Source organism: Schistocerca cancellata, chromosome 4 (assembly GCF_023864275.1).
Source record: "Schistocerca cancellata isolate TAMUIC-IGC-003103 chromosome 4, iqSchCanc2.1, whole genome shotgun sequence".
Classification (NCBI taxonomy): domain Eukaryota; kingdom Metazoa; phylum Arthropoda; class Insecta; order Orthoptera; family Acrididae; genus Schistocerca; species Schistocerca cancellata.
In genome coordinates, this window is record NC_064629.1 from 564,714,609 (window position 1) to 564,738,650 (window position 24,042).

Genomic DNA, 24,042 nt, shown 5'->3' on the forward strand with positions numbered 1-24,042 from the left:
TATGTGCTCAGTGACAGAATTAATTGCTGGCTGATAGACATGCTGCAGAGCTAGCACTTTCATATGTGGCATCTCCAAATAGGATGCATGGAATACCTGCAGAATTTGGTGTCACAGAGATGCAGCATTCTGATCTTCTGTAGCAAGCTGCCTACAAAGTTGAATCTATTGCAAAGCCAGGAACACGTACAGAGCACTGGGTCTGATCCCACGAAAATATGCTCCAGTCATTATTTGCAGACTGCTGGAATGACCATGTGCAAAAGTGGATCCTTGTTCATAGCTGCCATGACTTCCTGTGCTATCAAAGAAAATTGATTGAGGGTATCCTGAAGGTTCCAGTCCAGTGCAAAACAGATTGTCTCCTGTTTGTGAAAGTCAGTTTCAGGAACCATCAGTAAGGGTAACAAGGTGTCCAATTCATGAGCTGTGAGGTGGGCTGGTACTGAATGACACAGGAATTATTACTCAGATACAAGGCCAAACACTGTCTGGGAGCTTGGAATAGTGATCAAACACTGATATGAGTGGCTTGTGGTCTCTAAAGGTGTGCAGCTTAGTACTGTATTAGTAAACATGGATTTGTTTTTTTACTCCATATATAATCATGAGTGCCTCTTTCTCAATCTGAGAATAATTTCTCTGTGCTGTTGACAAGGTCTTAGAAATGAATGCAGTGGGTGCTCTGAGCCATCAAGATTTTTATTACAGGGCATGGTGCCAGTGCTGTATTAAGATAGGTCGATGTCCAGAGTCATAGGCTTACCATGGAGTGAGCATGGCCAAATGTGGAGTGGAGCAGAGAAACTTCACTCCTTTCTTGTGAAGCTGATTTAATGGATGCCAAAGGTCAGCAGCCTGTGGAATGAATGTCACTTAGTAACTTACCTTTTCTAAAAATGATTGTAGCTCTCTAATATTCTTAGGAAGTGGCAAATTTTCTGTTGCTGCCATATGCTCTGTCCTTGGTATGATACTTTCTCCACATAACACATGTCCTAAGTACTGCATTCTAGGAACAAGAAAACTACATTTCTCAAGGCTGCAACACAGTCTGTTGTCTAACAGTCACTCAAAAATTGCCTCCAAATTTTGCAAATGCTTTTCTCTTGTGGGGACAGTAACTCAAATGTTGTACAAATAGTGGATGCAGCATGAAATGTCTCTGATAAATTGCTCAAGAATGCTCTGGAAAATTCCTGGAGCTGAAGCTACGCAAACAGGAAATGGTTAAACTGGTGCATCCCAAAAGAATTATTTAATACTAAAAGCCTTAGAGACTCAACATCCAATGGCAACTGCCAATATGCATCTCTGAGGTCAATTTTGGAAAAATTTTGACTGCTGGTCAACTTAACCAGAAACTTCTTGGGACATGGTATGGGATAAACATCCATTTCACATTGTGCATTGATTTTGTGCTTGAAATCACAGTACAGTCTGACATCAGCATTGACTTTCTGGATCATAATCATTGGGGTGGCTCACTAGATTCATGAAACTGGTAACACCACCCCAAGTTTCTGCTATATGTTGAGTTCCACCTTCACTTTATATCACATACCAAATGACATTGGGCAGGCTTAACAGAACTTAGGAACTGCTGATTGTTTCAGTGTTATGTGGGCTTCAAAATTGGTAGTTCTACCCATGCCCTTATGAAAAAGTTGACCAGGCACCTGCATCCAAAGCCTGAAATGTTGCTGTAAGAGAGATAAGGTTAACTTACTTGACCATCTCTAAGCCAAAATTAGTTAAAGTTATGAGGCTGAAAATTTCCACCAACTGTGAATTTACAACCAAAAACCTGAGCTGATGTTTCATATTTCTGTATACGGCCATGAGTAACAGTTGCCCCCACTAGAGCACCTGCTGCTCACTATAGAGTACTTTATGGCAGTGAGGGCACTGTAAGGTGGCACCCCAGCTGGTGATAAGTATCTAAATTGATAAGACTGGCTGAAGCCCTATATCTAATTGAAATTTTGTGGAAAACCCAGGTATCTCAAAGCATACCATGATATAGTGCATTTTAGGCCACTGATATGCTCATGGACTTGACTGTGAAAGAGGGAATGTTGTCCTGTGGTGCCACTCACTGTCATTTCCTGCATTCAGCTGCTAAATGTGCTGATGTATGACAGTTGTGATAAGTTCCAAAGAAATAGGGGTATTGTCTCGTCTCATGTAATGACCAACAATCTTGATGATACTGTTGTGCACACAGGGGAGAGTCATGCTATGGAAGGGTGGTGCTCCGTCCCTCCTTGGAACTCAGTTACAAGAGGGTGGGGCTCCACTCCTCCTGTGAACTCACTGGCTGGCTCCCATGGAAGGGATCAAGAGTGATCCAGTGCAGTCCCTGCCTCTATAGCATACCAGCACCTTCTGTTACTACTCTCAACCAACTACATCAGTGATGTGGTTACTAAAGACTGAATGGCCACTAATGGGGATACGTCCTGCTGCTGTAAATCACCAAAAAACACATTTTCTGATACAGCAATCAACTCTCAAAACTCTACAATTTGGGCTATTGCATGTAACATCAGATCTAAATGTGCTAGTGGCTTTGTCTATACTACTCTTTGTGGCTTTGTACTGCTCTGTGTGGCTCCAGCTGCACTACTATATCATGAATTAGGCAGTCCATGTAGGAAATGCTACAATGTTTACACTCAGATTACGTCTATACTCTAACCACTGTAAGTTGTTGATTGATGCCACATATGACTGCAAGTGGGCAGCTACCATGTGCATTTGCTGACTATAACAATGTGTTAGTAGTTCACACATCTCAGGAAATTCAATTTTTTGGGGGTTCATAAGGGGCTAAAATTTCTGAACTACCTCATACAAACTACTACTAGTTTGACAGCAACAAAGGGTACTCTGGTCTACAAGCTTGGTGATGTGCCTTAACTGGTAGTACAACTTACAACAGTGTAAATAATTTTCCCACCTTTTCATGATGTCATCAAAACCTGCAAATGGGACCAGTAGCGGAGTCTGCACTGCTGGTCACACCACTGGGTGTGTGGTCAGCAATCAGATGAGCTCCTGCCTTTGCTGCTCATGCTCACACCACTGGATGCATTGTCAGCAGTTGGACAAGCTCCTGCATTTTCTCCTGACAGTGACGGCAGCATTTCTTCTGCTGCTGTTTCAGCTGCTCCTCATACAGCTACATTTATTTTTTCCAACACTACAAAAACACTGGGTTCATGAAGGCCACAATATGCAGCACTAACACTAAAAAATGTACAAGTGAGAGCAAGTTCTCATCACCATCTGTTATGTACCATGTAGTGAGATGATAACATCCATGCAAAATGCTGGTATACTGCCACACACGGCACCCATTGAGATGCTGGGTGTCAGCTAGCGAGCAAAGAATCTGAAACATTGTTAGGGACCAGCACAGAAACTTTTACAATCAACTCCACCGTGATTGTATTGTGAGGAAAATTAATATGGGATTTGCAAGGGTGCTGATGATTGCTGATAAGGCACACATTTTGGTGGTGACATGTCAGAATTTCCGTAGCTCAGGCTACTCTACAACTGAATAGGGTTGAAAAGGGATAGTTGGTTAAGCTTATAAGTATAGTATGTGGATTTGGGCTTACTCAAGGCCAAATCCAGTGATAATGTGTAGAAGGGCTAGACCTATTATGGATGAAGTCAAGTAGGAGCTATCCCTGTATGAGGAAGGTTCCTTTAATGCTGGAACTTAGTCCAGTAAATGAATAATGCATATCAAAAGGTGCAATAAGCATATTTCATGAAAATATTAGGGAAATTAGAGATAAAGTAGATGAAATACTAGTAGATCTTGAAACTGACATTATTTATATCTCAGAGCATCATTTACATAGTGAAGAAAGGCTAAGACTTCCCTTGGCTGTACATCATCTGACATATATGCAAGGACTTTGTTACAGAAGGGAGGAGTGGCTATTTATACTAAACATATTGTTTCATTCAAAAGAGCTGACACATCAAAACACTGTAAATGCCAAATGTTTGAAGGTTATGTAGAATAGTTTTAATTTTCAAGGAAAATAACTGTTATTATAGGCCTCTACTGTTTCCCCAGTTCAGACTACAGGGTCTTCCTCTCCAAACTTGACACTGTTCTATGCTTGGTTCTTAAGAAAGACATGAAGTTAATTTTGAGTGAGAATTTCAGTATAAACTTTCTGGTTGATTCTCCAGAGAAAATCATATTAATAGATGTACTTGAATTTCACAATTATATACAGACTGTATGCTTTCTAACAAGATTTCAGGGAAACAGAAGCACAATTATAAATAATATTTTCATAGATTGTTCTCTAATTGACGGGCACAGTGTGAGAAAAGTTAGTAATGACCTGTCAAATCATGATTTACAGATAGTAATAATGAAAGGAATCAAGGCAGAGCCGTATCCTAAAGTAGTAAACAAAAGATTTATAGATATGAAAACAAGGCATTGCACAAAGACAATAGAAAGCTCTCAGAACAAAATTGAAACTGTATGGTCAGTTGTAAAAGAGGTATGAGGACAGAATATGGGTGCTCAACACATCACATCTCCCTTGTGTGAAAATGAAACTGTTAGTGATCCACCAGAATTGTGCAAGATATTTTGTAATCACTTCCAGTCAGTAGTCAACAACTTGAATAAAAGTTTTGGAATGGAACATGGAAGTTAATGGTACCAGAAGTACCCTCTATCCCGCATCATCAAGTGGCTTGTGGAGTATTGATGTAGATGTAGAATAGAAATTTTATTGGTACACATAAATATGCAGAAGCTCATGTTCCAAGTAACTATAGCAGATGAAGGAAACAAGCAAAACTGAAACTGAATTAGTTATTAAATCACTGAAGAGTTAAGACTTCCGTGGGCATGATGAAATAACAAGGAGGATTATGATGACCATACATGAGATTTGTACTCAGTAATCTGTGTAATGTGACTTTACACTATGGGTAGTTTCTTGGCAGGTTGAAATACTTGTTAGTGAAACCTGTTTATAAAGACAGCAAAAGAGGTAATGTAGACAGGTACCAAGCTGTTTCTTAGCTACTAGTATTTTCAAAAGTTTTCATGACAGCAACTTTCAAGAGAGTAGTGTCATGTCTCAGTACCCATAATTTTTCTGTCAGATTTGCAGTTTGGCTTCAGGAAAGGAGCATCCACTGAAAATGCAATTTACAAGGGGCGTTCATTAAATAATGTGACACTTTTTTTCTCAGCCAATTATGGTTGAAACAATGTAGACTATATTATGGAATATTCTGGAATATTCACACTTCAGAACACTTCACATGTATCAGAATGGTTTGCAATGAACAACTTAATAATAAACACACACAAAACAAACACAATTCGTATACACACAGTGCAGAATAAATAGCCTTTAACTGCAACCATAGAACTGTTAGGCAAAAGACTTGAAATTGTAAATAGCATGAAATTTTTGGGATTTTGGATCCAAGATGACCTAAGATGGCAGAAATACACACAACACCTATGTAGTAAATTAAATACCATTTGCTATAGTATAAAAATTCTTGCTGGATGCACATCAATGCAAGCCATAAAAATGTGTACTATGCCCAAGCAGAATCACTACTAAGATATGGTTTAATTTGCTGGGGAAATTCACCACCCAGCAAGAGCTGTTTTATTGCACAAAAAATAATTATAAGAGCAATGGAAGGCTCAGCACCTTGATCTTCATGCAAACCCTCACTTAAAAAGCATCATATTCTTCCATTACTATGCCTATATATCCTAGAAACAATAATGTTTATAAGGAAAATCGTAGATGAAAATAGCAAGATTGCTCCAAAAAACCAAAATATCCATTCATACAACGCAAGGAATAATCAAGGTTTACATATGCAGTTTTCACATACAACATTAAAACAAAAAGGACCCTCACAAGCAGGAAAAAAACTGTATAACAAACTACCTAAAAAAATTAAGGCAATAACTGACACGCATAAATTCAAAACTGCAGTGACTGCCTACTTGCTAGAGAATTGTTACTATAGTGTTGATGAATTTTTATCTACAATGTAAATATGGGAAAAATTTAAATAGTTTATACAATTAAGGCCAAAATAAGAAATGTGTACATGTAGATTTATCTGTGTATTATATGTGGTCTATTACATATATGTTTGTGTTTGTATAATCAAGGCCGAAAGTATGAAATGTGTGCGTGTAAAATTTGTTTGTGTATTTGTGAAATGTTATTCCCAATGTTAGAGTTATATTGCTATATACTGAAAACCATACAACAGTTTTTCTGTTAAACTTTATTGCAAATTATTTGACTTGTCCTATATCATTATGTACTCCTGTACAGTGTATGATTCACAGCACCAATAAATATACAATACAATACTATACAATAGTTTCGTAAAGTTCTGATAGGTGGTGGTGTGATACGTCATCTTCAAAATGGTCACTGTACACTGTAAAGGAGGTGCATTCCAAGCAGAGAGCTGTCATTGAGTTTCTTTTGGGAGAAAACCAAAGCATCGCAGATATTCAGAAGTGTTTGCAAAAGTCTATGGAGACTTGGCAGTGAACAAAAGTATGATCAGTCATTGGGTGAGGCATTTGTCATCATCTCAATGAGGTCGCACAAACCTAATCAATCTCCCAGGTGCTGGCTGGCCGCACACAGCTGTGACTCTGTGATGTTGGAATGTGTGGACACTCTCATCTGAAATGATCAACACATCACAGTCAAACACCTTGCTGCTCAGCTGGATGTCTCTGTTGATAGTGATGACACACTTGTCTACCTGTTAGGATACTCAAAGGTTTGTGCCCACTGTGTTTCTGATCATGTAACAGAAGACTATAAAAAACAGTATAGGACTATCTTGTGCAGAATTGCTTTCACATTACATGGCTGGTCATGACAATTTTTGTCAAACATTGTCACATTTGATGAAACATGGGTTCATCACTTTGAACCATAAACAAAACAGCAGTCCATGGAGTGACACCACACCACTTCTCCTCTGAAGAAAAAAGTTCAAAGCTGCACCCTCAGCTGGTAAAGGCATGGTGAAAGTCTTCTGGGACTCTGAAAGGGTATTCTATTTGATGTCCTTTCTCATGGTGCAACCATCAGCTCTGAAGTATATTGTGCTACCTTCAGAAAATTGAAGATATGACTTCAGCATGTTCATCGCCACAAAAATGCAAATGAACTTCCCTTTCTCCATGACAATACAAGACCTCACACAAGTCTGTGCAAGTGCACCAAAGAGTAGCTCACAAAACTTCTTTGGACTGTTCTTCCTCATGTACCCCACAGCCTGGATCTCACACCTTCTGACTTCTATCCATTTGGCCCAATGAAGAACGGGCTCCATGGAAAGCAGTACATGGATGATGATGAGGTCACTGACACAGCAAGGCCCTGGCTCTGCCATCAACCAGTAGAGTGGTACCACGTGGGCATACAAGCCCTCCCAGTAAGGTGGGGTAAGCACTGCACAGAGATTATGTTGCAAAATAGGGTTTTGTAGCCGAAAGAGTGGGGAATAATATGGCATACTGGAATCCTGAATTAAACCAAACTGCTTTCAGAAAAAAAGTCTTACATTACTTATTGAATATCCCTCATATTCTTTTGTGTGTGAGGCACTGGTATAGCTAAGCAATAAGTTGAGGACAGTAGCTATTTTTTTTATTTAACAAAGGAATTTGATTGTGTGGACCCTACAATATTTTTGCTTAAATTGGAAAATTATGGATTAGGGGAAAAAAGCTTAACAACAGTTCACTTTTTATATGGAAAGTTCACAGCAGAAAGTTACCCTTCAGTGTTGACAAACAGAGAAGAAATCTGAATCTGACTGGGGTTATTTAAAGTGTGGGATGCCACAGGGTTCTGTTCTGGTCCAGTTGCTTTTCTTGATACATTTTAATGCTCTGCTACTAACCAGATAGATGGCTCAAATATTTTTCTTTTTGAAAATGACCAATGTTTTGTTGTGAAAGATGTGGACTGCATCCTTAATTATGTGACTAACAGAGTGGTCAGTAACAACAGCACATGACTTCCAAAGAATAGGTTATCACTTAACTGTGACAAAATGCAATGCATATGGTTTCTGACATGGACCTCTTATAAAAGATAAATTTTAATGTCTTGAGGTAGTAAAGCAGACAGTGAAGTCAACGATTTTAAATTCTTAAGGCTGAGGATAAACAGAAAGCTTTCTTGGAAGTATCACATTTTTGATATTTTTCTGAAACTGACTGCTGCTATCTTCACTACAATAATAATCGCCACTGTCTCTGACACTGAAACATGAAGACATGTTCTTTGTTCTTACTGTCATTCTATTAAGTGATATTCTGTTATATTTTGGGTGCACTCACCAAGAATATACTTAGCCCAGAAAAGGGCAGTCAGAATGATCTGTGGTGCCCTTTCGTAAACTTCATGTAAGTCATTTTACAGGTGTCTTGGAACTCTAACTCTGCAAGTCCTGTACATAAGGCACATATTCCATCATAAGATTTATTGTTGACAATATTAACTCATTCAGAAGAAATTGCTAACCTCATTCAGTACACACCAGACATAAAAACAATATGGACTTGGATACCACTTTTGTAATCATTGTATGGTAATGTATGCACCAATCAGCACATTTAATTTTTGATAGGCTTCCAGTAGAACTGAAAAATTTAGTTATAAACCTTAGTACTCAAATCCACATCAAATGGTATCCTTGTGGCGCAATCCTTCTGTTCTGTAAAGAAGTTCCTCACAGTAGTTCAGAACTTTTCTCTGTAATGTGCTATTAATTCATATAGCCTCTCACAATTTTTTGTTTTATTAATTCTTTGAGTCTTTTGTTCATTAATTTTGTAATCAGCATTCTATAAACTATCTACTGACTGACTCACTGATCAAGTGGTTTGAGTGTATGTGGTACGGCGGAACCTGATATATACACAGATAAAATAATTTGGCATTGCAGCGCATTAATACATCAGTTAGCACACTATAGTTAATTAGTGTCAATTATTTTAGTAATTCTAAATTGCATGCAGTTCACATTACAGGATATTAACTTTACAAAAATGTTATAAAACAAATATTCAAGCAATGGAAAATCCAGAGTGAAATAATGACAATACATCTACATCTACATAAATGCTATGCAAGCCACAGTACATTGCATGGAGGAGGGTACCCTGCACCACTGCTTGTCATTTCCTTTTCTGTTCCACTTGCAAATAGAGTGAGAGAAAAACAGGTGTCGAAATGCCTCTATGTGAGCCCTAATTTCTTGTATCTTGTCTTCGTGGTCCTTACCTGCAATGTATGTTGGCAGCAGTAGAACCTTTCGGCAGTCAGCTTCAAACGACAGTTCTCAAAATTTTCTCAGTAGTGTTTCTCAAAAAGAATGTTGCCTTCCCTCCAGGGATTCCCATTTGAGTTTCTGACCCATCTCTGTAACACACAATATTATGAAAAGGATAGATCGCAACTCACCATATAGTGGACATGTTGAGTCACAGACATGCACAGCAAAAAGACTGCTAAACAAGTATGTTTTCAGCGAAAAGGCCTATTTCTGAAGCAGATAATACACGTAACTCACACACAGACATGACCACTGTCTCTGGCTGCTGAAGCCGACATCTCCACTATATGATGATTAGCAATCTATCTTTCTCCTAATATTGTCATAAGATAAATGCTAATTTTAATGTGTCATTGTTGTGAAGTAAAAGATAAGGGCAAGTTATTACATGATTTCAACAGTGAAATACATAAACCATTGTTTATACATATGGAACACACACACACAACAACAACAACAACAACAACAACAACAAAGGGAAATAGTCAGACACCAGGACAATAATAGCAGGGGGCATTCAGTTGTATCTAGTGATGCTTTCTTCTACATGTATGACATGAAATTGCCATGTTGGTAAAATCAATGAAATTTTAGTTTGTAAAACCTAAATAGGAGTAATTTTCCCATGCATCATTTGAAAACTGAACACAAGTGAAGAAAAGTGATAGTGGTACATGCTATAAGCTGGATGGTATCTTAAGATTGTAAATACAGGTTTGAAGAGCACTATTTTGATGCAAGAATCAACCAAATACCAACCAATAAGCATGACACCAGTCCAAAATGGCTTATTTGTGTAAATTTTGCAGATATATGAACCAGAAACACATTTTTTTTCCAAGCTAAGACCGTCAGATATATATAAAAAGTTTTGTGTCAAATATTTAGTATAATTGCTTTCTTTCTTTCTGCAGGTGAGCAAGAGTACAGAGATGTTATTGTAGAAATTGAAAATAGATGCACTAGAAAGCCTTTTATTGGTGGATATCGTCACAAAGGAACAGGAGTGGAGTATCATCATGCCTTCTCACAAACACAGCACATTCAGAGGGATTTATCCCAAGAAGGTATTTAAACCATAGTACTATTTTCTAACAAATGGTAAGTCTGTCAAGGACAATGACAGACTAATGGAAGAAAATTTCATTTCATTTTCATTTGTCCTTTAGATCACATTTCTATAAATTTTGTATGTATGACACGGAATACATGAATATAATGCAGTGATGTTGGGTGACTTATGGAAGAATGGGTGAACATTACAATTTTAACAGTCATGAAATACAATTTTATAAAGTTCTTTTATGAGCTATGCTAACCTGTGCTGAGAGAGAATAACTATGATTTATTTTATTAAAACTTAGACAGTTTTAGTTGAATGGATGATTGCAAAGTAGAGGGGACAGCTATTATAATTTTAATTATATCAATATCAATAGTCTGCAAGTCATATGGTGCATAGCAGAAGGTACCTTGTACCATTACTAATCATCTCCTTTCCTGATCCACCTGCAAATAAAGTGAGCTAAAAATGGCTGAGTACAATCACACTGTAACTAAGTATTACAGAGTGTGAAGGTATGAGACTACAGTGAAGTATTCCAGAAATAATTTAATAACAGAGTGTTAGAAAATACCAAACATACTGGCTTCAAGTCATTCTTTAATAATATAAAAACAATGTTCCAATAGTAAATTTCTAAGAAACATTTAAGCTGTATATCTTAATTTTATTTCTTGCAAAAGTAATTGTATGTTTCATTTCACTTTTTTATTTTTCTCATGGATCCAACTAGTAGAGTTATTCATACAATTAATATTTATACAAGTAATATTTGCTGTATCAGTATATTGCATACATACCAGTAAAACATAAAACATGCAACAACAAAATTTTCTGATCTTAATAACAAATGGAACTATACAGGAAAAATATTACTGACAATGTATCAGTTTTAATAACAAGTAATAATCCAACTTCAGATGAATACAGATGGACATATATGTAAAGGGCAATAATAGAAGTTCGTCAGATGTATATAGGTACATTGCAGGTAACAGTGAAGAAACCTTGAGCAACAGAAGAAATACACCAGCTGATCAATGAAAGGAGGAAGTACAAAAATATTCAGAGGAAGACAGGACTACAGCAATGTAAGGTGATTAAAAACGAAATAAATAAGAAGTGCAGGGAAACTAAGGCAAAATAGATACAGGAAAAATAGGATAAAATTAAAAAAGAAATGGTTGTTAGAAGGACTGATTCAGCATACAGAAAAGTAAAAACAAATCTCAGATAAAATTAAAAGCACTGGTGGAAATGTTAAGAGTGCATTTGGACTTCCACTGTTAAACACAGAGAAGAGAGAGGATAGGAGGAAAGAGTGCATTAAAGGCCTCTGTAGTGGGGAGGACTTGGCTGATGACATGATAGAAGAAGAAATGGGGGTCAGTTTGGACGACATAGGGAATTCAGCATTAGTCAGGTTTTAAATAAGGCAGAAGGCATAAATAACACTCCTTCATAATTTCTAAAATCATTGATGGTAGTGGCATCCAAACTGAAGGTGGTCTGTAGAATTTATGAGGCTGCAAACATACCCTTAGATCGGTGGAAAAATATCATCCACACAGTCCCAAAGATAGCAAGGTCACATAAGTGTGAGAAGTATTGCACAATCAGCCTGACAGCTCATGCCTCCAAGTTGCTGACAAGAATAATATACAGAAGAATGGGAAAGAAAATAGAGGATTTCTTAGATGGCAGTTTGGCTTTAGCAAAGCTATAGGCACCAGGGAGGTAGTTCTGATGTTGCATGTGATAATGGGTGCAAGACTTAAAGAAAAATCAAGACACATTAATAGAATTTGTTGATGTAGAAAAGGCATTTGACATTGTAAAATGGTGCAAAATCTACAAAACTCTGAGAAACATATGCTACAGGGAAACATGGATAATACACAATATGTACAAAAACATAATAAGAAAGGGAGACGAAGATTGAAGTGTTTGGATTTAAAAGGGTGTAAGACAGGATGAAGTCTTTCACCTCTGCCATTCAGTTTATACACTGAATAAGCAAAGAGTGGGATTAAAATTCAGGGTGAAAGGATATCAGTGACAAGATTCACTGGTGACATTGCTATCCTCAGTGAATGTGAAGAAGATCTACATGGCCTGTGGAGTGGCATGAACAGTCTAATGAGTACACAATATGGACTGAGTGTAAACATGAGAAAGAAGAAAATAATTGAGAGTAGCAGAAATGAGATTAGCAATAAAGTTAGAAAACTAGCTTAGGCAAAGAGGACTTAGCATACCAAAAGAAGTCTACTAGTATCAGACATGTTTAAGAAGAAATTTGTGAGACTCTGCATTTGGAGAACAATGTGACAGTGAGAAAACAGAAAAAGAAGTGAATCAAAGAATTTGTGATGTGGTGCTATAGAAAGATGCTGAAGTTAGGTAGACTGATAAGATAAGGGAGGAGGAAGATCTGTGAAGAATAAGTGGAGAAAAGAACATATGGAAAACACTGACAAGAAGAAGGGACATGAAGATAGGATATGTGTTAAGATAGCAACAAGTAACTTCTATGATACAAGAGGGAGCTGTAGAGGCTAAAAATGTTAGGGGAAGTCAGAGACTGGAATACATCCAACAAATAATTGAGGACATAATGTGCAAGTGCTACTTTGAAATGAAGAGATTAGTGCAAGAGAGGACTTTATGGAGGGCCACATCAAAAGCAGTCAGAAGACTGATGATTAAAAAAAGATATGAAAGATCACAGTTGCGTGATAAGGAAAGAACTTGGAATACATATTGAGAAAAATTTAAAATATTTGGAAAATTACTATTCTGTTTCCAGAAATTCAGTAACAGAATGGAAACAGTGACTTTATTACAGACAAATTTTGCATTGACATTTGGCTGACTTGATGTCTGCTCAGAGGTAACTAAATTTTTATTCTCATACATGTAACCCAATTTGAATGAGATTTTGTGTTGAGTGTTGTAATTTGCAATTGCATTTGGTTTCTAGTGTCATGGAGGTAATTATTTAGATTTTTTTGAGGATTCTAAATGCTACACTGTAAACTATATTAACTCTAGTATATAAATATGTGGTAGTGGCAGGATTTCAAATAACCGGAATAGTGGTATACAGCATTTGGATTTCTTCATGCTATTGTTCTCATAACTTATTTCTATGATGTGAGAATTTTATGAGTCTTTTGCACAACAATCAGGGCATAGCTCATGATAATCTTTAGTCATGGATGGTAACAAGTTTCAGAATATCTGTGTTGGTAATATCTCTTATGGATCTTGGAAGGAAACAAATTTTGCTAAGCTCTTTTGATAATACCTATGTATGTGTTTTCCACTTAAGTGTATTATTGATGAACAGTCCATTGAATTTATTGTCCTACTGTAATAGACCTGATCAGTAGAGCTCATTTGCTTACATATAATAATAGCACATGGTACTCAAAGTAGTGCACCTTGCGATATTTGAAGTGTAGGACTTCACAGTACAAAAGAAATTTCTCTGGAAATATATTAATTCTTTGTTTTCTCATCACAGTTAAGCCCTAATAAACTATCTTGTCTATATAAAAACAGTAAAACACCTTTAATTAAAATGTTAATTAAATTTGTTTGTTAATTTAAGTCTTATATATGTTGACTATATCAGTGATCACTATCAATAATGTTGTTTATTTCACTTTAAAATATGAAGAACTGACATATAAAACAGAATACAAAATACAGTTTGAAAACTTTTGTAAATGTAATTTCGATAACCAGTGTAGTGCTTTATCCTCTTTGGACTTGCGTATATCACAGCCCCTCTTGTATCTGGGAGCAGAGTCACATGGCCCTTTCTTTTGCATGTTAACATGGAAGGTGGATGCATCAGCTCTTTGTTAATTTCTGTTGTTATTAACGAATGTGCTTATACCAACTAGCTGATAATAACAGAAGAATAAAATGAAGTTTAAAAATGAAATTAACATCTGTAACTATTTTTTGCATGATTAGCATCATACAGGAATGTAAAACCATCACCTTTTTGCAGTCAAGCATGAATTAACATACTCTCAGACAAAACAGCCAATATACCACACGGAGATAATCTACAAGATTCTACGAGACACAAGTTAAGTCAACTAAATTTTTCTGCACCAATACAATTACCAAGGTCAACTTTCTTGTACTACTAGGTTTTCCAAGAATGTATTTAACCAACAAATTTGTTATAATGGTGAATGTTGAAATATCTGGTATCTGGCTAGATTTCATCCATTATTAGCAAAAAAAATAACTACAGGAAGACTATAACAATGCTGTCTCTACCAATTTCCATATCCGCATAATGAGGGGTAACATTCTTTCTTGTGTGGAAGTCCATGCTTAGTTTTCTGTATGTTTATTAGTGTTCTATTTTCCTCACACCAAGATTTTATAAGAGAAGGTCTTTATTGACTGTATACTGGAGTGTATACTTTCTACTGGTCATCATTGTATTCATGTCATCAGACTTCATGGGATGCAGTCATACAGATTCAGTTATCACCTTTAGAAAATAAAGTTACAGAATAATTTTTTATGCATATTCCATGTCAGGACATCAATACAATACATATGAGAATGTCATAATTTATGAAAAAGTATCAAAAATGTAAGTTAACAAAAGCATATGTATCAAATAAAAACCCCTAGATTAATAGCATCTAAGTCACAATAAACATGGACTGCTATGAACATATGGCAACTATAGCTATACACAAAACCAAGTAACGTGCATGTCATCTGTATAACAGTTATTTTTTGTAAGCATATGGCATCATAGCTGAAGAATTGTCAAATTACTGTCATAACATATTACTACCTTAATTCAGCAAATATAAAATGACAGTCAAAATACAGTTGCTCACGATGTTATATGTACCTCAGTACATCTAGACACGTAAGTAGGAACCCATGCTCAATGTTCTAAGATAACATAAAAATATATAATGAAAGTAATATCGCCCACATTGTACCACAGGTCACTTGATTACGGCAATTTACCCAAAACAGATGTGTAGTGAAAGTGAAGGAAATAAATTAGCACCATGCAGCAGTGAGTCTGGACACTCCTCACAAAATTTGTTTATTTGTTCATAGGCACATGTCTACAGTACTGATATACACTGAAATCACTGTGCCACAGAGCCATAGCATGCCACTAGAGGAGCCAAAACAAACTGATGCAGCCCATTGATAAAGTGGAGTATCCTGTGGTAATTCATTTTCTGCATTTGAAGGAGAAGAACACTGCAACAATCCATACTGATTTGGTGGAAATTTATGGCAATACAACACTATTATATGACACACTGGTTAGGTGGTACAGATGCTTACAATGTGATTGATGAAGAAGGAAGTGGTGGATCAACTCTGTGTGAAGAACTGAGAATCACAAGAGGTGTGGAGGATCCATTGCTCAAACAGCAGCATACCATAATTATGGTGATAGTGGAAAAAGTTAAAATAAGTCATAGATCGGTTTTCAGCACCTTTGCATGACATTTTGTACATGACAAGGGTTACTGCCAGTTACGTTTCACAACTACCCATCTATTCAAGAAGTCCTGCAAACTTAACCAGCAGTGGAAATGTTGCAGCTGTATCAGGCCAAATAATGTTACTGCTGTCTAATCACGATGGATGATTGATGGGTGTGTGATTATGACCCTGAGACAAAGGAGCAAAGCAAGCAGTGGAAACATGTAGATTTGCCACAGCCAAAAATCAGGAAGACCCAATCATTATCAGGAAAGGTGATGCTGAATGTTTTCTGGACAGCAATGGTATTGCCAACAGATTATGCTTGTAAGGGGGCAGACAGTCACAGGGGCATGTTACTGAAATATCACCTCAAGCTTGGTGTATTTGTACAAGTGAGGCCTACTGCTGGTGAAGGTACTGCTATATACATTAAAATTGCCCATAAACATCATATTGTATCAAAGGCAAATGCTGGAGTGTGGCAAAAGATAGGAGATAAAAGCCATGTGAGCTGAGAAGCACACAGGCAGCAAACAGTTGAGACTCCATCCTAATTATGTTTTCTGTCAGAGGGGACTCGGCAAGCCTGTCTTTCAGTCCATTCTCCTCTGGATTAGATATGAAATTGATTGTGACTAGGAAGGTTATAGAGGCAAAGAAAGTTAGTGCTTGTAGACTTACCCACCTAGCTAAATCTAGGGATAGGGTGATGTCTAAGGAATTGTGATCAAGTAGATGGTTTGCCTCTTCCTAACCTTCTGAAAATACAGATGAAGTATTATTTGTAAAGGTGCTCTTGGTGGTGGGAACTGTAGTTTAGTATTTATATTTGCTTGTTATTGATTGAGTGAATAAATCTTACTTGTTAAATGAGGCAGCAGTTTCTGCTAGGTGGTAGAACCTCAACCATTTCCATGTAGTTAGGGATGGGTACTAGCCCCCTTCAGGGGCTTGGCAAGAGGTGGGTCATGTGAAGTAGAGATATCATAAAAAAACGAAACCACTGTAATAATTGATGATAAGTTCTTAACAAAAATAGTATTGTGTAGTACAGCAGTACAATTGAGGGCCTGTTGTCCATTTCTAGACAACAAACCAATAGTGTATTGTTAACTATAAAGGAAGTCCAGCTGCTGCAACTTGCTACAGCTGAGGTCACTGAAGTCACAGTAAAAACATGACCAGGCACAGTCACCTTTCTAGCAGCACATTGGCCACAAAGAGGTCTCATAGATCCAGCTGAAGTTGCAGCATTGATGTCTGTTAGCAGCAAACTTTTGTTGTAGGAGACTTCAATGCCAATAACTCAGAATGGCATTTGAGGGTGACTAATAATAGTGGATGACATCTACTGCATGTCGTTGGGCAGAACAATGGGATTGGCCTTGGGTATTATGATTTCATGCTATATCCAAACAATGGCAGCCAAGCACATGTGCTGGACACTACACTACTCAGGGCAGTTGGATGCCACACAGTAACCATGAGAAGAGTTTCTCTAATGGCTTATCATCTTATGGTGATATTTGAGGTGGGGATCAACGTCAAGCAAACCTCACCACCAAAGGCAGCTCTGCCGTGTGCACTGGGAATGGTTTACAAACAGTCCACAAGATTGTCTTGACATTGTCCCAGATCCTGATAATGTTGGAGTTGACAAGGGTATCAGATGTCTCACTGACCTAACACTATAGAAAATGGAAGCTGCATCTCCCAGAGGGCCATTTAGAGCAAGAGACAATTCATGCCAGCTGCCCCCTGAGATATTTGAGGCAACTGCCCACAAAAACAGAGTTTTTCAGAATTTAAATCCCCAGTACTCTCCTCACACACTGTTGGATACTGCTATATGTAGCACTGATCCAGACAGTGCTAAAATATGTGTCCATAGTGTGGGGAAATACAGCAGACACACACATATATCTACTTCAAGTCCATTGAGGTAGAGTGCAAAAGCTCACCTTTCATCTCCCATATGAGTACCTAACTAGGGAATTACAAGAAATAACTCATGCCCCAATGCTGAAAGACTATTTTAAACAGACTCTCCAAGAGTTCCATGAAAAGTTGTGGCAGTCTACAAATAGATTGATCACAAATCTGGGTCACCAGATACATTAGTGATGGACCACTAAATGGCCTGACTGGCTTCACAGAATTTACTGTCGTTGCAAGATAACATAAATTTCTGGAAAAGAGCTGGTGTTCAAAGAGAGTACAAACACTAATGTGAGGCCAAAAATTCAGCAAAGAGGAAAAGAAGGAACATGCGCAGCATTCAACCTGCTCACCATGTATTTGGTGACTCAATCAAATCTATTCAGCTATTTCATCACATCTTGGCCAGCTTCTACGGAAAATGATGATGGACGCCTGATGTTGTAGCTGACTTTCTGCTGTTTTGGGAATCCAACTCTCTCCTGAGTATATGGGCAAATCCAAAGGCAGGGCCATCAATGAAGTATAACACTTAGAACTGAAACCACATTTATTACTAACACCAACAAAGAGCCAGAACTGGAACTCCTGGATGTAGAGTACATCTATTCATACAAACAGTAATTATTCCTAAATATGCAAACATAAGACATCTGAGAAACATTCTAGAAATGATAAGTACTAAACATCAAATAATTGCAAGTGGTCAGGTTTGAACTGGCAACCTGCAACATGCCAACCACTGGTGCTAACCATTATGACAATTTGTGTATGCATTAGTTCATGGCAATACTTCTTTTGTTTTCCTGGCATGCAGTGTAGTGAATATGTGTGTGTGTGTGTGTGTGTGTGTGTGTGTGTGTGTGTGTGTGTGTGTGTGTGTGGTGACCAGTGAAGCAAAATGGACAAACAATGTACCAGCATTTCTTGAGACTATTGTTTTATTTTTTTATAAGTATGTATGTAAACAGAGAAACATTGTAAACAAGATCTAAACCTTTTGTCATATAAACCTGACTGCAAAAACGTCACTGTATGCATGAATTAATTGTGTCAACTGTCATTGGATGATTGATCAGCTGATGAATAAACTAACTAACTAACAGCAGCAAGATAGGCCCTCAATGTATCTTTCACTATTCAGTGTTCCAGAGATCAAAAGCTTTGTAGGTTATATCATTTCACATCCCACACACTGATGCCAAAATTTGATGTTCTATGTTGTTACTCAATATATGAACAGCAGAGTGGGTGTGTTATTGCTGCCCAGATAGAGACGAAGCTGATACCAAGCACAGTAACACAAGTTTATATGCCTGCTAACTCTGCAGGTGAGGTGGCTGAAAGAATATATGATGAGTCACAAGAAATTATGAGACCTATTTGGAAATTAGGGAATGATCAGTCACAAAATGAAAACCATGTTGAGAATCAAAATGTTTTATTTGCAACAGTTTGCTATACCTTCCCCATACTTCTTTGCCGCACTGCCTTAGACATCTGTCATGGTGATGTACCACGTTTTCAATACCCTTGTTACAGTAGGCAGCCTCCTGTGCTTTCCAACGATTTTCTGTGCTGGACTGCAGCTTATAGTCTGTGCCAAAAGGTTGTCTTCATAACCAGCAGTTCATTTGAGCAGAGGTGAAAATCACAGGGAGCTAAGTCCTGGCTTTATGGTGGGTGGTCAAACACTTCCCACTGAAAATGCTGCAGGAGCATCCGCCTTGTCCTGCAGTGTGTGGCTGAGAACTGTCATGAAGAATGAAATTTATGGCAGTTACATTGTGTGGGGATGCATGAAATTAGGGGACATCTTATGGCAGGCACCCATACTTGATGGGAGACACTATTTTATAGGCATCTTTTTGTACTCACTGTGTGGTCAGAACTGAGAAGAGTAATGTGACACTGTCTAAGGGCATACTAGAGACACTGCCCAACCCATCTGAGCAAAGCTTCATTAGAGTTTCACTGTTGTTCCCATTTCATGACTGATCATTCCTTACTCTCCAAATAGTGCTCACATTTAAATAATTAGTGGAGGAGAAAATGTAATTGTTATGACGGACTGGAATTTGGTAGTAGGAAAGGAAATTAAGGAAAAATAGTAGGAAAATATGAGCTGGGGGAAAGGAATGAAGCAAGAAGCCACCTGGTAGAAATTGGCACAGAGCATAATTTAATCATTGCTAACACTTGGTTTAAGAATCAAGAAAGTAGGCTGTGTATTTGAACAAATGCCTGAAGTTTTCAGGTGGACTGTATAATGGTGGGACAGAGATTTTGAAACCAAATTTCAAACTTTAAAACATTCTCAAGGGCAGGTGTGGACTCAGGTCATAATTTATTGGTTATAACCTGCAGACTAAAACTAATAAAATTGCAGGAAGGTAGCAAATTATAGATATGGGATCTGGATAAGTTAAAAGAACCAAAAGTTGTCAAGAGTTTCAAAGGATGCATTAGGCTATGATTAACTGAAACAGGGGAATCAAATACAATAAAAGTAGAATGTGTAGCTTTGAAAGATAGAATACTGAATGCAGTGGATTATCAAATAGGCAAACAGACAAGGCCCAGGAGAAATGCGTGGATAACATACACAATATTGAAATTGACTGACAAAAGGAGAGAATATAAAAATGAAATTGGCAAATGGGAATACAGATGTTTAAAAACTGAGAATGCCAGAAAGTTGAAATGGCAAAAGAGGAATAGCTAAAGGAGAAATGCAAAGCTGTAAAAGCATGCATGTCCATGAAAAATAAATATGAAATCAGTAGGGAAATTAAAGAGAATTCTGGAGGAAAGGCAAGCTCCTCTGTAAATGTTAACACTTCAGATGTCAAGCCAGTACTAAGCAAAGATGGAAAGGCTGAATATGCAAAAGGAAATACAGAAGAGCTAAACAAAGGAAACTAACTTGAAGACACTATTATGAAAAGGTAAGAGAGTCTGAATGAAGATTAGATTAGAGATTACATTAGATTCAGCTTTCATTCCATAGCCCTAAAAATGAGTTGATTCATGTGGGTGTGGAATATGTCAGAATGTATAACATAAAAAAACAGGCACATTTGAATATAACACTTTCTTCCCTGATCATTTGTCAGGAAATTGTCAGAATAAGTGAATACATTGCACTAAACTGGAACTGCTAACATCTACAATAAATTTATCATACATAAAATACCTAATCTTGGCTGTTGTGACCAAGTGCTGTCAAAACTGAAATTTAGCAGACATTTTTACTTAAGCGAGTCTAACAACCCCTATTAAGATATTAATCTATAGTGTAGAAGGAGTTACCCATAAAAAGTCTTTTGACTCTGTTGAAACTGTGCTTTATCTGAAACTAAGTTTTTAGTGGTTGCTGTCAATTTATTGAAAATGTGTGTTCCTAAATACTGGAACAATTTTTGGAGCAACATAAGTCATTTTAGGTATTTCTGTAGATTGTTCTTATTCCTAGTATTGAGACTGTGTATTTAGCTATTGGTTCGAAACAGAGACATATTATTTGCAACAAATTTCACTAAGGAATAAATATACTGAGAAGAAGTGATTATAATACCCAGTTCCTTGAACAGGTTTCCACATGATGTTCTAGGATTTACATCACAAATGAGTCATATTACACACTTCTATGCTATAAAAACTTTTGACAAGTTACCCGAGAATATGATCCCATATGACATAATAGAATGTAAATAAGCAAAGTACGCAAGTTTTTTTTATATTCAGATCTCCTACATCTGACATCATTCACATTGCAAATACAGACTTGTTCGGTTGCTTCAGCAATTCTGTGGTATGCCCTTCCCAGCTGAATTTATTATTGAATTGTAATCCCAGAAATTTAACACTATCAATGTCTTTTGTCTGCATGGTGATATAAGTTATGCACATACTGGAAGGAAATCACTTACAGGTTCTGAACTGCATATAATGGGTCTTTTCAAAGTTTAATGACAGTGAATTAGCTTTAAATCATTTCTTAATGTCAGTGAAAATTTGATTAACAGCCATTTCTAAATCTGTACTTGAATTGCTTATTATTGCAATGTTTGTATTTTCTGCACATAAAACAAACTTAGAATCTGCAATGTAACAAATGGGAAGTCATTAACTTTTTAAGAAAAAGCAATGGAACCATGATGGAACCTTGAGGAAAACCACATGTAATCAATTTCCAGTCAGGTGAAGATAGATATTCCACTATGATAACCCTTTATTTCCTGCTTGAACCATTTTGCAGCACTGCCAGTGACACCATCATATTATAATGTACTTAAGAGAATGCTGTGATTCACACCTCAAAGGCTTTTGACAGGTCACACAAAACGCCAGTAGCCTTTCATTCATCATCTAATGAATTAAGCACATTATCATTGCACATGTAAATCACCTTCTCTATATCAGAACCCTTAAGGAACCCAACTGTGATTTGGACAATATATTATTTGCAGCCAAATGCTTAAGAAGACGCTTGAACACAACTCTTTCAGACATTTTTGAAAAAGTCAGCAAAAGTGAAAATGGTTGATAATTTGATGGTATCTCTTTTATCCCCCTTCTTGTAAAGAGGCTTAACTTACACAAAATTTAGTCAACCTGGAAATGTTCTGCTCAAGATAGAACTCAACTCACATGAACACTCTTTGATTAACGTTGGTGATATGGTATCATAACCACTAGAATACTTTGATTTTAATGGTTTTGTGATGGATGCTACTTCTTTGGGAGAAGTGAGTGTCATTTCCATTTTACTGAAGTTATTTTTAGAGACTGGTCTCAGAAATTCAATTGCATTGTTTACTGAGCCTGATAATCCCAAGCTGTCACTAACAGAAAAAAAGTACTTGTTTAAGAAGCTTGCAATACTACATGCCCTTGTTACCAGTGTATCATTTATTTTTAGAGATATCTGTTCCTCTCCCTTTCTGACCCCCATCTGTCTCCATCTTCTCTATATCCCCTATAGTTTTTATTTTGTTTGCTGATGTAATTATCTTTTTCTCATAATAAAGCTGCTTAGATTTCTGGATTATTTGCTTCAGTATTTTGCCATACTCTTTGTAACGAATTACAATGCCAACATCAGAGTTGTTCATAGATAGTGGATACAATTTCATTTTTGTTGCACATGATACCTTTATTCCTTGAGCAATACATGGTTTATTTTTAGACATCTGTTTGATTGAGTTACCTTCAGGGAATACAATTTTCAGATGAGGAAGTAACTTTATTAATGAGTGCTTTGTATTTGCCACTGAAGTCAAAATTATTGTAAATGTCTATCTGTTCATGTCTTTGAGCAAGATGAGGTGAGAGATGTGATACTGCAAAAGCACTGACAGAGCAGCAAAACATCAATGGCAAAACAAGGTATCTGCAATAAATGACATCCTTTCAGAATTATTGACATTATTGGGAGAATATACCATGGTACCAGCATTCCACTTGGTAAAGAAGATATATGAGACAATTAAAATACCCTTAGTCTTTGAAATGGATGTAATAATTTCAGTTTCAAAGAAAGCAAGTGCAAACAATGGTGAATATTACTGAACCATCAGTTTAATAAGTCATTCTTTCAAAATACTGATACAAGTTGTTTGCAGAAGACTGGAAAAACTGGTAGAAGTTACCTCAGGGAAGATCAGTCTGGATTGCAGAGAAATTTATGAACATGCAAGGCAATACTAACTCTACAATTTAGCTTAGGAGGCAGGCTGAAGGCTCAGAGACCTACCTTTATAGCATTTGTACATGTAGAGTACAAGTGGACAATGCTGAATGGACTATGCTCTTTAAAATTCTGGAGGTAACAGGGATCTGATAAAGGAAGCAGTAAGTGGTCTACAACTTGTGCAAAAACTATACTGCAGTTATAAGTGTTGAACGACATGAAAAGAAACCAAATACTTGAGAAGCAAGTGAGATGTGTTGTTGCCTGTCTCCACTGTTGTTCCATTTGTAAATTAAACAAGCAGCAAAAGAAAACAGTTTTCATTTTCAAAAGAGCTCAATGTTATTTTAACCACTGAATTGAGTTAGTAAACACTGTAGACGTACCCCAACAGTGTTGAAAAGTGCTGTTCATTCAATTAACTGAATTTCAATGAACATTT

The 24,042-nt window shown here is 37.0% G+C and overlaps 1 protein-coding gene across 1 annotated transcript in view; it reads left to right on the forward strand.

Annotated features, from left to right (window-relative positions):
• Positions 1–24,042, forward strand: part of LOC126184329 (IQ and ubiquitin-like domain-containing protein) — a 201,682-nt gene that overhangs the window by 13,054 nt on the left and 164,586 nt on the right. Inside the window, exon 2 of the mRNA XM_049926704.1 lies at positions 10,320–10,472. Coding sequence (XP_049782661.1) covers positions 10,320–10,472 — 153 coding nt within the window. The remainder of the gene's footprint in view (positions 1–10,319; positions 10,473–24,042) is intronic.